Genomic DNA, 15724 nt, shown 5'->3' with positions numbered 1-15724 from the left:
TCTCTGCTCTGTGGCTGTACATGGCAGAGGAAGATCAGCAGGGCCAAACCTTCCATCATTACAATCCTTTTCGCTGACAAAAAGCAAACAAACCCTGGCAACACTTTTGAAAAGCCACTGTTTTAAATAACGTGTGCGGGAATGGAGGAGGTTGGGGGGTGGGGGCGGGGAGGAGAGAGGAAACGGGACATAAACCAAGAAACATTTAGAAAATTATGCATAGGTATACCATTTTTATTTTAATACATCTCATTAGTTTGCATCCCACTAGGAGAAATTTCATACTTGTCTGTGTGTCCCGTTTCGCCATCGCTACAGCAGTCTTCTATATGGGTTATTGGTAAATGTAGTCCAAAAAAGGATAATAAAAAGCTAGGCAAAGAGTAAAAAGAAAGCTTAATAATAACTTTATGGTGTAAAAAACAAAAAAAACAAAATAAACCAAAACATCCACTTAAGGCGCCCCAGAAGGATTTTTTTTTTTTTTTTGTATAGACGTTAAAATACCGTCAAGCAAAATCGCACTGCTTCTATTAAGTGTCTGCTGTGGCATTTGATACATTCCTGCTCTTTTTTTTTCTCTTCTTTTTTTTGTATGTGTGCCTAAACTCCATCAGTGTCCATCCATCTTCATCAAGAATGCAGGCACATTTCTTGACAGAAACAAACAGAAAAGAAAGCACCATTGACGGCTCTTCTCAGAGGAAATGTGTTCTTCACTTAATTTAGCATTGTCTTTTGTTGTGTTGCCAGGGTACTTTTGGTATTCCTCTACCAATGCCATTTTGTCTTCTTGGGTTGTTGTTGTTGTTGTTTTGGACAGGGAAACTTCGTATTGTTTCATAGAGTGCTACAATACTTGCTTTGATGTCGTATTAAACAAATGTACATTGTCTCTTTCTTCTTGTGAAGTCTCTCTCTCTCTCTCTCTCTCTCTCTCTTTAAGACAATTTCCCCCCCCAACGTAGGAGAATGAATTAAGTATACAGTCATTAAAGCACCATACACAGTAGGTTCAGGAATGTAACAAACAATGTACATCCATGTCCCAGAGAGAAATGTTTTCTAGCTTATTTTCACCTTACATCTGCAAAAGAGAAAAGGGATGGGGAGCACAAGGGCAATTGTACGGTTAGAAGATTGAACTTCCTTCTTAAGATCATTTGGGGGGGGGGACCCCCTCCTCATTCCTGACTAAAACGTTACTTACGTGGCCTTTATATGACATAACAGGGGTATTGGGAGTGGCTAACTTGCGGCCTTACGGAGATGGTCAGCCTCCAATCGCAAGCCAGAATGGCCAACGGTCAGGGATGGTGCGAGATGGAGGCAAAATGGGGGGAGCAAGGGGCAGGAGGAGGCGACTTACCACCCTTGCTTCTAAAAAAATTAGGCATTAAAATGCTAGCACCACAGGAGTTTTCCACACTCCATTCCCTGAATGGATATGGGAAGGACCCATGGGATTGGCTCCATCAGAAATGGAGCTGAACCTTTCAACATCTTGGCAGTGCCATGAGATGAATCATATTTATGTAGAATCACAGAGTCCCGTAACCTTGACACTATCAGCACCACACTCTAACCAACTGAGCTGTCCAATGGTCACAGAAAAGTGGTGCCCATGCCCCTTCTGCATGATGATGATGATGATGATCATCATCATCATCAAGTTTATATACTGCCCTTCATCTGAGGATCTCAGGGCTATTCACAACATAAAAATACAGGATAGAAACACAAAATGTGCAGGGTTCCTAAATCCAGCCAAGAAACTACTCGCTGTTGTTCTCTTTTGACTGTGTTGCATGCTTAGATTTAACCTGCCCAAACCTTTGCTTATATAATACAGTTCCCACAAGTTCTGGGCTCACCTGGAAGACAGGATTTGCAGCAGACCAGAGTACTATCCTTAGCAATCCCCCCCCCCCAGTAGTTCATAAAGACTATCCAGTTGACATAGAATACATTTGGTTCCTTTACACATATCATTTGCGCAGTGCATGAAATAATTCAGCTTTTTCAGTGCAACACCCAGGAACTTTTGCCTTCATCTCGACTACGCTAAGGGAGATTCCTTGTATGGGGCATGCCTGGTGATGTAGATCTTCTTACAGAAAACTCTACACCCTTGGTTCCTAATATATCCCTGAAGACTAGGGCCACGTTCAAATCTGGTGCAAGCCTGTTGGAAATAGGAATTGAAGTGGCAGGCCGTATTTTATTGATGGTGTGTGTTTGAGGGCCTGAATGTTTGAGGGCCAGTGTGGTGTAGTGATTAGAGTGCCAGGCTTAAACCTGGGAGACCAGGGTTCAAATCCCCTCTTGGCCACGAAGGGTGACCTTGGGCCATTTGTTGCCTCTCAGCCTAACCTACCTCACAGGATTGTTGTGGGGTTTAAGTGAGGAGAGGGAGAACTGTGTCCCCACCCCCTCGAGCTCCTTGGAGAGAAGGGTGTTATATAAATGCAACAAATATCAAGCAAATAAGGATCCTTGTTCAATAGCATTTCAGTATTATCACAGAACACCTGAACCACCCTTGGAAATCAACGGCAATTCAAAAATAGCAGGGAGCTGCAGATTGCAAGAGTTTAATATTAATCCCTCCAAAATTAAATTATGGAAAGGAAAGGAAAGAAAGGATGTGAGGTGCTTGCAGCAACAAGCATAGCTGTCAAGGGGAAAGAAACTCGTGAAAAGAATTATCTGAGCCAATCATTTCTGATTTCTTGGCTGCTCCATGTGTAAAGATTTTTCAACAGTGATTAGGTGGGAGAGTGAGAATAGCTGATTATATTTTCAGTTGCTTGTGGTATTAAGGGTAGTTTCAGCAGACAGGTCCTACCTGGTCAGCGGCAGTATTTTTTTATGAGGGTTTTAACTTTTTTCTTTTCCGTTTTTTACCTTTCCCCCCAGGCCTTCCTGTTGACACAAGGGCAGGGATGGCGTAAAAAGAAGAAGCAAACACCCAAAGGAAATGCATTTATTGATTTTAAAAAATTCAACCGTTTCCAGTATTCCTTCTCCAAAAAAAATAAAAGAACAGTAATTTGTTCCACCTGGTTAAGGTGTTTAGTTTTACCTCTCCAAGGTATTACCTGCCGGGTGCAGAAAATGCATAGCATTTGGGACAGGACCATTCAGATATCACATGAAACTGATGTAAAAAGAAGAGTGGGATCAAGACCACTCGTATCTCTTGCCCCCATACCATTTATGTACGAACCTGTACACTCCCAACTCCATAAGCCCCAATCAGCATGTCTGGTGGGGGGGGAAAGGCACCATAACTGAACACAGCATTGGTTAACCCTGGGGTACAGGCTCTGTACCCGCAACTGGGTATCTTGGGGTACAGGTTCTTTCAAGCTCTATGCATATGTTGCACCTGAGAGTAGGGCAAGTACCACAGCCCCATTCCCTCCTCTCTAAGAGTGTTCAGAATGATAACTGAACAGCCAAAGGAACACTGGAAGCTGTCTTAAATTGTATGAGTCAGGCCACTGGGTCTGTTTAGTTCAATAGTTGTCTACATTGGCAGGTAGGTGCTCTTCATGTTATCTGGCAGGGGGCGATTCTCAAAACTGCCTGGAGATGCCGGGAATGGAATGAAAAGACTCCATGACTGAACAAAAGGCCCTTTCCCATTAATCCTTACCATTACTCAAATTTGCCAGCAAAACAGCAGCAACAAGTGTGAGCCAAATCTAAAACAGTACTTGATTTTTAGAGATTTCTTTCGTAATCTGTCTGCTGCCCTTTCACCTCTGCTTATGCTATATAGTCATACCTCAGAAGTCGAACGGACTCCGTTCCGGAAGTCCATTCGACTTCCAAAATGTTCGGAAACCAAGGTGTGTCTCCTGCAGCCAATCAGAAGCCCTGCCGGACGTTCGGGTTCCAAAGAACATTCACAAACCGGAATCCGGGTTTGTGGCATTTGGTAGCCAAAACATTTATCTCTCAAGGTGTACGACTTCCGAGGTATGACAGTACTCTGCTTTGCCCTTTATACAACTCGCCTAGTGATCGATCCCTTCCCTTAAAAAATAAATATTAAAAATTCTACAAGGGAGCTATTTAAAAATTAGATGGTCGTTGGCCGATGTCAACAAGTTTGTTACCTGTAATAGGGTAGCTTTGCATGGGCTGGCAGTGAGAAATCACACTGGCTGCCAAGGGGATTTTTAATTTGTTTAATTGATAAGAGGATCTCGACAAGGTAAAAAAGCAAAAACAAAAAAACCCCAACAACCCACATTTCTGAACATTTGCGTGTTCCCTTCCTCTGGGTGTTTTGTGAATTATATTGTAGCGGCCATTAGCTATAAACAATGCAAATCTGACTGACTGCACCCTCCTGATATAAAGCCAGCACAAGGCATGGATTCCTGGCCACTACACCTGGCTGAGTTGCCTAGAGGAAAGGGAGGACTTCAAAGTTAACTAAGGAAACTCACCACACTCCCTCTCTGAAGGCCTTTCATCACTTTACGAAGAGCTTAGGCATTTGGTCTGCCCAGATGATAATTTTAGCTCTCCTAGCATGTGAATCCTCGGTTTTAAGTTACGGCATTGTAGCCAGCTAAGTAACACACACACACAGCGGCCAATCGAGATGAATTTAAATCCACTTATTTCAGTGGGTCTACTCTAAGCAAAGATTTAATTGGCCACAACCCAAAATCTGCCACCTATTGCTGCTTTTCATCGCCAAATTTGTGTTTTATTGTACTGCTTTCCAATACTGCGCTGCAAGTCGCCTTGAACGTTTTATCAGAAAGGAGTGGTATAAGAATATTCAAGTAAACGAGTAAAGCACAGTTCCAAATGCTGTGATTGGAACTTCTCGCCACCACCTGTTCTCCTCTCCAGGTTTTAAGTGCTTGAGACACCTCCCCGCTCCCCAGAGAACTTCAAGAGCCACATTGTACCCAGACGTTCCAGCTTAAATTAAAGCCCATCCCCACCCCAATGTCAACATACCCGTTTCTTCTTCTCGAAAATCTGAATTAGAATTTGACGACGTACAGGTGCATTCCATATGCTCTTCTAGCTTCACCAGGACTTCTTTTAATTTTGGCTTTTTTCTAACATATTCCACTTTTGCCACCTGCATTAGAAACATACGGGCGTTAAAGGCTTGTTAATGCATTAGGTCAGCAAAGAACAAAGTTTCAAGTGTCCAGTTACGCAAGACCATCCCAATCCTGCTAGGAGAGGGGGTCATTTGCATGTACACACACAAAGAAGCAAGTGTCCTAGACAGGCATCCTTTTAGCTGGATGAGGAATAGCACAAACTTCACCGGCAGTGACTCCTCTGCTTGAGTTGAGAGCTACTGCAGAGCTTCCAGGGTATGAGCCAAATGCGAATCAGGGTATATTGGTTTGCTAGAGGATTTGCAGAAGACCACCAAGGATTTCTGGCTGCTAATTTTGAAACAATTATCGGCAACAAAAAGACCTCTCCACACACACCCCAAGAAAAATATTGGGCTGTTAGAATCTCTGTTCTGCAGCATCTCAGATGTAGATTTGCACTGCCAAGCAAGTTCTGTGCATGACACCCAGGATTGGGAGAGGCAACTGGCTCTGCCCCATAAGCCAGCATGTTGGATCTGGCTCCTTGAACCACTGTTTTGCCGCTGGCTCCTGCTGGTGAGCCTTGGGTGTTCTAGCGCAAACCCATGAAGATCTTGCAAGTCTGACATCTGCCCACACCTGGCTTCAAGGCACATGGCGCAGCAACCTTCCTGAAGCGAAGGAAATCCGGATGCTGTCGTTGCCTGCTAAAGCGACCACCTGGGAACCCTACAAATACTGCCTTGGGCTCAAATTATAGAAGGCAGGCCGGATGTAAATTTAATAAATAAAATTGGCAACGGTACAGGGGAGCTGTTCAGGAACCGGATTTGGGCCTCATCGTCACTCGGCTCTCCCTGCCAAATTGGCACTGCGGCCGATTTTCTGACAGGGTGTGTACGCAGCTGGACTGAGGTTTGTGGGTGTTTTTGTGCATCCCGTTCTGCAGCAGAAAAGCATTGTTACTTCCAAGCGGGGAGAAGTTTGAGGTGTAGCGCTGCTGAATGGGTTTTGCTTCCTTTGAAAAGGGGTCAAAAGCTTACGGAGTCTTTGTAATAGCTGTTTTCTTTATAAATATATACAAGCCAAGCATGAGGACAGACAGACAGACTTTCCTACTGCAAGGAGCGTAAGGGCCCCAAGAGATTACTGGGCACCTCTGGCCAGCAACTCCAGCTGGAAACCTTCTGACCTTTGTCTCCTAAAACCTGCTGTTCTTCAAATCTAAATCTGTCTGCCTGTGCCATTCCTACAGGTAAACTGTCCATTCAAACAGGCCTAGCATCATCATCAGGAAGATGGGGGGGGGGGGTGGCTACAGCATTTGGGGCAGCAAAGAGAGGTGATGGGTTGGGATGCTGCGTTTTGTGCCATGTGGGACCTATCCTGCACCCTGTGCCCTAGTTTAGTGTCCTCAGGTACAGTGGAGGCTCCTGCCCTGTAGCCAGGCATAAAGTAAGGTTTGACTTCCAGGCCAGTTAACTTCTGTACAGTGATACCTTGGTTCTCCAGCACCTTGGTACTCAAACAACTTGGAACCCAAACACTGCAAACCCAGAAGTAAGTGTTCCAGTTTGCAAACCCTTTTCGGAAGCCGAACGTGCTCCGTTTTGAGTGTTACGCTTCTGATTTGAGTGCCACACTTCTGTTATGAGTGTTATGCTGAGGTCTGGTTTTGCTATTTTGTGTTTATGTTTTTGCGACTCTTTTTGTTTTTGTGACTGTGTGGAACCCAGTTCAGCTACTGGTTGATTGAATGATGGTGTGACTGCAGTACATTGTTTATTGCTTTCATTTTATTGATCAATAGTCTCGTTAGGTGGTAAAATTCATGTTAAATTGCTGTTTTAGGGTTTGTTTTTTAAAAGTCTGCACCAGATTAATCCATTTGCATTACTTTCTATGGGAAAGTGCGCCTTGGTTTTGGAACGGACTTCTGGAATGGATTAAGTTTGAGAACCAAGGTACCACTGTACATGGAATTGGGGGTGCCCATCTCTGGCCCCATCTGCACTATCAAATAACTATGATACCACTTTTAGCAGACACGGCTTCCCACGAAGAATCTTGGGAAATGGAGTTTGTTAAGGGTGCTGAGAGTTGCTAAGAGACCCCCTGTTTCCCTCACAGAGGTACAGTTCCCAGAATTCCATGGGAAGAGGAGTTGATTGTTACACAGCTCTGAAATTTTTGAGGGGAATAGCGGTATCCTAGCAACTCTCAGCATCCTTAAACTCCATTTCCCAGGATTCTTTGGGGAAGCCATTGCTCTTTAAAGTGGCACCACAGTGCTTTTAATGCATAGTGCAGATGGGGCCTTTCTCTCAGGCAGCAAAAGGCCTCAAGATGGCTCCGCACGATAAAAATTTGAAGAGAGGGAAAGGATTTGCTGAAATGGATAATTGACTTAGAATACAAAAAGGGAGGTGTGAGGAGGTCAGGGAAACAAGCAAATGAAAGACAAGTTATGGAAAGGTTCGATTTGGTTTTTTTTAATTGTTTCCATTTTTCTGTTTTTTTATTGTGATGTGTTGTTTTGCTTTTGTTTAATTTGGTGTTTCTTCTATTTTCTTTTTGTAACCTTAAAACTTCAATAAATACTATTTTAAAAAAGAAGAAGAAAATGGCTCCGCAGTCAGGAAACATCCACAAATATTGAATAATATTTAAGGAGTGGGTGTCCCCTCCCCAACATCCCACACTTTAGTGTATTCATTCATTGATTTATTTTGCACGTTTAGACCATCTTTCATCCTGAAGGGTCTCAGAGCATTGAACAGTTCAGATGAAACCATGGCAATAGTCTCATTCACAGTAATCAGATCGTAAACACCCAACGGTATTTACATTCCTATTTTATTGCTTAAGGTAAAAAGAAAGAAAGAATTGCTAAAGGTCTTATTCTCTGGGCCTCAGTGGTTTAGATTTCTGCTGTCTTTCCAAGAGGTAAGAATAAAATATTGTTGGCTTCCCATCTACCAAGTTTCAAGCGAGTCTACATTTCGGGACCTTCCGTTATAAGAACCGGTGGTGCCTTCTTCGTTTGTTTCCAAAAAAAAAGTATAAAACACACTCAAACAGGCGCGCCTGCCAAAATACCCCAGATGCAAAAGGACATTTTAAAACAAGCAAGCCCACAAGGGAAGTCATGCTATGCTGGGAACCCAGGTCTGAGTAGTATTTGGCCAGGAGCCACTCATATTATAAATGCTTGTCCAACTATCTTGGATAACTTCCGGCTGATGAAAGATGCTGCCTTTCTTTTCGAGAAGAATTTCACCTACTCCCTTGGCAGGAGGGAAGCCGGAGTCTATTGCTCTCACGCAGGCAAGGGCTCCTCCTCTTGCTATTAGAGCTCGAGAGCCCTTCCCCTCTGGCTTGTTCCTCTTCCTTTGCCAACAAAAGCCCTGCTGGTATGCAAACCCCCTTTGATCATTTCTGCCAGCCCATATTACAAAGCGGCAAAACGTCAACTAAAGTCTCCCAAACCCCTGTTTCGGTTTGAAAGATCTCTGTCTCGGGCAGCTATTATTATTACATTGTCATCATCGACTGCAGCTACTACCACAACTATTAATATTTAACACTGATAAAGCACCTGATTTATTTTTATTTTTTAAGTACTGTGGTATTAAAAGACAAGACAGCCCACAGGATCACTAAACAGAGGCAATGAAAAAAGGAATGAGGGTAGGGGGAGAGGAGAGCCAACATTAGCACAGCTGCTCCTTCATGGCCAAGTTGGTCTCCCCTTTCCCATGATATTTTGCTCTGGGGTGCAGTCTTGGCACCCTGGCTGATGGCAGAAGCCAGTGTGTGTCTCCCTGTAGTCCTGCTACCCTCCGATAACTGGCAGAGAGGGGGTTAATTTAAAAAATGTTGCCTCTACGCCTCTGGATTCAAATTCTCTCCACTTAGCAGAAGAAGAAGAAGAATAGTTTGGATTTGATATCCCGCTTTATCACTACCTGAAGGAGTCTCAAAGCGGCTAACACTCTCCTTTCCCTTCCTCCCCCACAACAAACACTGTGCGGTGAGTGGGGCTGAGAGACTTCAGAGAAGTGTGACTGGCCCAAGGTCACCCAGCAGCTGCATGTGGAGGAGCGGAGACACGAACCCGGTTCACCAGATTACTAATCTACCACTCCTAACCACTACACCACACTGGCACCAGCACTGAACTATCTAATCCTAGGCTTGCTGTGACATCAGAGCAGGCAAGCCAATGGCACAGAGAGGCATTGCTTTTGCCTGCAAAGCCTCACTGTGGCCTCAAGAGTATCCAGCAGCACCCAAAGAAGTGGGGCGAAGAGAAACCAGCAAAGAACATTTTATGAAAGGACAAAAATACAGCCCGTCATGTTAACAGGGCTTCCCCACAAGAGCTGGAAGGATCTTAAAGGCCACCTCGTCCAAACCTCCTACCCAAAAGACAAGACTCACAGATCAACCAATCTGGCATATCCAGGAAGTCCATTTCCAACTGAACTTGGAGAAGGGGTGTATGTGGAGAATGAAAGACAACAAAGTCCCAGGGTGAGTTATGAGCCTATCAAGCTAATTCCTGGCATCTGTGGACTACAAGGCACTAAAAATAAGACCAAGAGTCCTGCTAGATCAGACCAAAGGTTTATCTAGTCCAACATCCTGTTTCCCACAGTGGATAATCAGATACCTCTGGGAAGCCCAAGGGCAGGACTCCTCTGTTGTTGTTCCCCAGAGACTGCTACTCAGAGGCACACTGCCATCCATCGTAGCCATCAAGATTTGCAATCAGACAAAGTCACAAGACAATTCGTAGGTCTTTCAGGCACTCTCATTCTGCCCCGGGGACTGAGGACAATGTCAACCCAAATCTAGTCCTTTGGCTCTCAAGAGACTTCGGTAACACGGATTGACTGTGCAACCTTACAATCAGCAGCTTTTTGAAGTTCATTTGTTCCATATTTTAAAGCGAGCAACAGGTAAATAAGCAGGTTGTGGAAGTGATTTATGTCCTGCATAGTCTAGATTTTCTGTTTATATTTTTTGCACTGACACGGCAAAAAACTCTTCCAAGGAACAAAAAACAGGACTGTCCTGTAAGAAGAGAGTTGTCAGAGCACCCAGGGGAGCAGGGTCTGATGAATTATACAGCTGCACACATGCTCAACAGCTGAAACATGCTATTCATCCGAGTTGAGAAGCACATTGCATTATTGCTTTGAGAGCACATGATGAGTCCAGCTTCCTATAGCCCAGTTTTCTATCTAGCCACCACCCCTCGGTATTGTCTGCATTGCCTCGCACCAGATGTCCAAGATCTCAGGTGAAGTCTTTTCCAGCCTGGCTACCAGAAATCCTTTGGTGTTCTCCAACTATTGGTAATGGTGGCTGAGTCTAATTGGTGTTGAAGCCCAACAGCATCTGGAAAGCCATAAATCCCATATCCCTGTTCTACATGCAAGGCATGAGCCCTGCTGAGCCCTTCTACTTCCTGTACCAAAGCATGATATTTCCACTAATCCAAAATCTCTATGGAATTAATTCATAGTACCCAAAATACTTTTTTTCATTAGTATGTAAGAGTTACCATGTCAAGGCATCTGAAGGACGGGGGGGGGGGGAGCTCCCTAAATTTATTTCTTAGAGGTTCAAGCAAGTTGAAATACTTTATTGTCACTTGTACAACTTGTATACAGTGAGATGACACAATTTATCACAGATAAATAATTAGAAGTTATCGCAGATGCTTTGGGAGGTGAAGAGATCTTTCTAGGGTTAGCACTGGCCACCGGTTTTTTGTCCACAGACGTCATGTCTGAAACGTTCGCATTTGCAACATTTTCCAAGGCTGACTGTTTTCCAAGATAGATTTACAGCAGGCTACGACTCGTAAGAATGCTTTGCTCGAAAGGTCACCCATGGGTTGAAGCAATACGCTCCGAGCCTCCTCTGGCATGGTCTAAATTCTAACCAAGTGCAAAGTTTGAAGGAAAACGTATGGCAAATCTGAGTCACCCAGCATCAAAAGATGACTAAGCCGGTCGCATTCACAACAACAAAACACAGATTAAGACCTTTGTAATCAAAGATACAGACAAGAACGCCAGCAATAATGGAACAACTTTCATATTGGCTGCTCTTATTTCAGACATTGGAATGAATCAGCAATGGGGAAAATTACATGTGTCAGAAATAAACTGTAATAAAAAAAAAAAAAATTCCCCAGCGCAGATAAAGTATAAACCAAGAGCACACATACTCCTCAAGCTAAGCATACTATACACGTATGATAACAAAGTGTTTGGGGATTCCGTAATGATAGTACTGAGTCAATTAGCAGGTACAGTCAACTCTATAAATGTTTGACCCAAGTAATGTCTCACAACAAATGTAACTGATCTGTAGAAAACACAACCTGAAAAAAGAGGCAATGCATGTGCTTTTGTAAACTAAGAAAACCTTTAATAAAAATTATTTTAAAAGCAAACAAACAAGGGGCATAGGAACACAGCTGTCTTACATGTAAGGTTAAGGACCCCTGACCATTAGGTCCAGTTGCGGCCAACTCTGGGGTTGCGGCGCTCATCTCACTTTATTGGCTTAGGGAGCCGGGGTACAGCTTCCGGGTCATGTGACCAGCATGACTAAGCTGCTTCTGGTGAAACACCGTTTACCTTCCCACCGGAGCGGTGCCTATTTATCTACTTGCACTTTGACGTGCTTTCGAACTGCTAGGTTGGCAGGAGCTGGGACCAAACAACGGGAGCTCACCCCACTGCGGGGATTCGAACCGCCGGCCTTCTGATTGGCAAGTCCTAGGCTCTGTGGTTTAACCCACTGCGCCACCCGCGTCCCCATGTCTTACATGTAGTCAGTCCATTGTTCCACCTAGCTCAGTACTGTCTACACTGGCTGGCAGCAGCTTTCCAGGATTTCATGCACAGTATCTCTCCCAGCCCCACCTGGAGATGACAGGGGTTGAACCCGGGGGACTTCTGCATGCAAAGCAAATACTCTGACATTGAGCTACACAGACATGCTCGGCTTTCAGGTATTCCACTTCAGGTGGCTGATCAATGGTCACCTCAGCATCGAATGATTGCCCTGTCCTCCAAAAAAATCAGCATAGTAAACCACCCAACCTTGTGCCAATATGGTGGCATCTAGTGTTGATCTCAGTTTTTTCATGCTTCAAGACACCAAAAGCCATAACTTGTCCTATCTTTGCTCGGCCACTGCGCATCCTAGTTCTTGCCATTGGCTTCTCACAAAGCTTGTCTTTTTGTTCTCAAGAATTTTCTTGTATGCTGCTCTGCTCCTTCTCATGTTTTCCTTGTTGATTTCAGAAGGTTTTCCCCAATAGATTCTAATAGCCCTTAGCAGATCTCTCTCTGCATCCTTGCATTGCCCATCAAACCAGCCTCTTTGATTTCTCTGTGTGCTGTTTGTAGCATTGGGCTTGGCTAAATAAGGTCTGGAGAGCGTGCTGATTTGTAGGAAATCCGAAACTGGGTTTGCTGAGATGTTTATGAGGCGATATGTAGGTGTATATATAAGTATATATAAGTCAGATATATAAGCTAGGTGGCCAAATGGCTCCTTCAACTGGCGTTACAGTTGCCAAAACAAAACACCCAGTAGCCATTTGGGGGCCAAGCAGCTTGAAAGTTGTGTTTTTCAATATGACTTTTTGGTTCCTGAAATTCGTTCTGGTTGCGGAGATTAAAAAAAATCATGGATACATTTCTACAGGGTTCATTGCTAATGCATAAAAACAGTCAAGATCCACGGATCCCCAGGCACACACATCCAGATGGTGGAGACATCAGATGCCATCCTGGCACCTGGGCATATTTCTTTGGTCACAAGCGACCAATAAAAGGTAAAGGGACCCGTGACCATTAGGTCCAGTCGTGACCACCTCTGGGGTTGCGGCGCTCATCTCGCTTTACTGGCTGAGGGAGCCGGCGTACAGCTTCCGGGTCATGTGGCCAGAATGACTAAGCTGCTTCTGGTGAAACACCGTTTACCTTCTGGCAAACCAGAGCAGCACACGAAAACACCGTTTACCTTCCCGCCGGAGGGGTACCTATTTATCTACTTGCACTTTGACGTGCTTTTGAACTGCTAGGTTGGCAGGAGCAGGGACCGAGCAATGGGAGCTCACCCCGTTGTGGGGATTCGAACCGCCAACCTTCTGATCAGCAAGCCCTAGGCTCTGTGGTTTAACCCACAGCGCCACCCGCGACCAATAGCCAGGTTCAAAATGCACCTGGCAAATTTCAAATGCTGCTGATCCCCTATTATTGTTTTCTGCACAGAAACCTTTCTCTTTATCTCTAGATAGATTTTTAAAAATATTTCAAATCCGTCAAAAAGAATCCATGTTATATATTGGCAGATCTTGTTTAATAATGTAAAAATTAATTGCGGGGAGAACTTTCTGCATAAACTTTTCACAAGTCATTAAAAAGAAAAAAGAAAAAAAATTCTTGAAGAGCTCCCACATGATGGAATGCCTTTTGGAATGGGAGTCACGTTTCTCAGAGGACATTTATTTGCCGCAGCTCTCAAGTGGATTAGCAACAGTGCGATGGAATGACGGCCGGTGGAAGTGGTCCATATCCCCAAAGGGCCGCAAGGGTCAGGCTAGAGCGCTGGGATACAGGTCTGGCATTCTGTTGGGGTTTAAATAGACAACACAAAAGCCAGCAGGACAGAAAAGTGACAGCTGAGAGACCAAGAATGTTTGCACAAAGTGGCTCAAGAAGCGATAGCTGGATTATGCTTCAGGGGGAAAGGAATTAATGGATGGGGCTTTTTGGAAGGCAAAGTGGATTTACAACATTCATCCATCCTACTAGAAACGCCGAACAGAAGACAGCATCTTCTTAACTACATGACAAGGGAGAAAGGCTGTCCGGGTGGACAGAGAAGATATGTGGAGATCAAATTACAAAAGGGCAATTTGGAAAATGGAAGGCATTCATTTGTTTAGTCACCAGCAGCCTAATGCCAAGATGGGTTCAATACTACTGCACTTCACACAAGGCACAGCAACGGCTACACCATGTACTTAATTCAGTAGAAGTTAACATTTAAAGGCTACTGGACTCCGTACGAATATGGGAGGGAAGGGGAAGATTGCCGGAATGTATGAGTAAAGGTGCAGATTGATAGTACATGATTTAGATGTTTTAGTTTGGCGATTCTTTGGTGTGGCAGAAGTCCAGGAAGCAAACTGAATGTTGCTGGTGTGTAACCAAATCTCTTTTTTTGTTCAGAGACATGCTCAAACTTACTTATTGTAAGTTTAAGTTAAGTCTGCTGCAGCTGGATTTCTTATGGACAGTGCCAATCCTGACTGTATGGGATTTGTGACCATTTGCCTTCAGTAGCAGTAAGGCTCTGCTGGATGAAACACAATTGCCTCTGGTCCATTTTGGGGGAATCCTGCAACGTGTTTAAGTTTTCATTCTGCTAACTATACACTGGAGTTCTCCTCTGGATCAATGTTGAGTAGAATTCCATGACATTGGAATTATTCTGAAATATGGGAAGTCAAGGTGGGAATCAACATGATTGACTTTTTAGGATTAGGCTAAAATCCTTTAAAATATTTCTTTTTAAAAAATGCAACGGCATGAAACCAGATTAATACTCCAGAAAAGGTAACACTCCAGAACAGGCAGTCAACCAGGCAGACTATATAAGGAACCAGGAAATCAAGATACGATTTGGCTAAAGCTAATTGCGCTTCCTGATGTGGTATGATGAACCTTAAGAATAGTTGATTAAAAAAGAAATGTTTAATTATTACCACTCACTCTATCGGCTGTGCTGTGAGAGCATCAGACTGCCTCAGTGGGAGAGACAAGAAGCAGGGCTCATTCTACCAGCTTTGCTGGGAGCCCAGCTCCATCAGGCCCCATCTGCCCCTGAATGTGTGCCAGCTGGTCTTTATAGAAGCAACTGTTTAGAAAGCAGTGCCTGAGCTTGATTTTCACCTTCCTCTTCCCTCCCTGTCCCTCTTCCCTTGCGTGACATTCTTTCCTTTTTCTTGTTCTGAAGACTGTAAGCCTGTAGGTAGTGGGTGTCTTGTGAAAAGCAGGGTACAGTTGCTCTTAAAAAAATAATGCTAACATTGGGAAAGGACTGGAATGGACAGCTGCGATTTTGACTGCTACACAGAAAAGGCCAATCAGAACATCACCACCAGCGGAATGGCGTGACATCAACATGGAGCCACCATGATAATAATAATAATAATAATAATAATAATAATAATAATAATAATAATAATTAATTTTAAAGCATTCACAAATGGGGCATTAAATAAGGAATGCAAAGAACTATTCTTCCCCCTCCACTAGCTCCAGCTGCATGACCTGTACCATCTGAGATGAATTATTATGATACTGAAGCAATATAATCCAGCTTTCTAGGGCAGTGGATCCTGCTCATTTGGCAGCATTCTCCAGCAACTAGCCTAAGGAGGAGAGGCTAGCACCATGTCCCTGGCTCAAGACAGGCAGTGCATTTGACTTCCCGATGCTCTCGTCAGTCTCTTGGCCTCTGCTGTCCTTGCATCCTACACAGTGACCTCTCCACTAACTGGATAAACTTGCAGTCAGAGGGGGCTTATTAGGGAA

General features: G+C 44.1%; 1 protein-coding gene across 2 annotated transcripts in view; it reads right to left on the bottom strand.

The window, feature by feature from the left end:
- Nucleotides 1–213: 213 nt before the first annotated feature.
- Nucleotides 214–15724, bottom strand: part of PDGFA (platelet derived growth factor subunit A) — a 64980-nt gene continuing 49469 nt past the window's right edge. The window contains exons 5-7 of one of the 2 annotated variants that reach the window (XM_083711867.1): nucleotides 4990–5116; nucleotides 2849–2925; nucleotides 214–1087 (exon numbers count right to left, since the gene is read on the bottom strand). In XM_083711867.1, the coding sequence (XP_083567993.1) occupies nucleotides 2870–2925; nucleotides 4990–5116 (183 nt within the window). In that variant the 3' untranslated portion in view covers nucleotides 214–1087; nucleotides 2849–2869. The remainder of the gene's footprint in view (nucleotides 1088–2848; nucleotides 2926–4989; nucleotides 5117–15724) is intronic. The other variant, XM_083711868.1, reaches the window with a different exon arrangement.

Source organism: Podarcis gaigeae, assembly GCF_964106915.1.
Source record: "Podarcis gaigeae genome assembly, chromosome: 14".
NCBI classification, from domain to species: Eukaryota; Metazoa; Chordata; class Lepidosauria; order Squamata; family Lacertidae; genus Podarcis; species Podarcis gaigeae.
The sequence above is the reverse complement of the archived record's forward strand: the minus strand, read 5'-3'. Positions and strand labels throughout refer to the sequence as shown.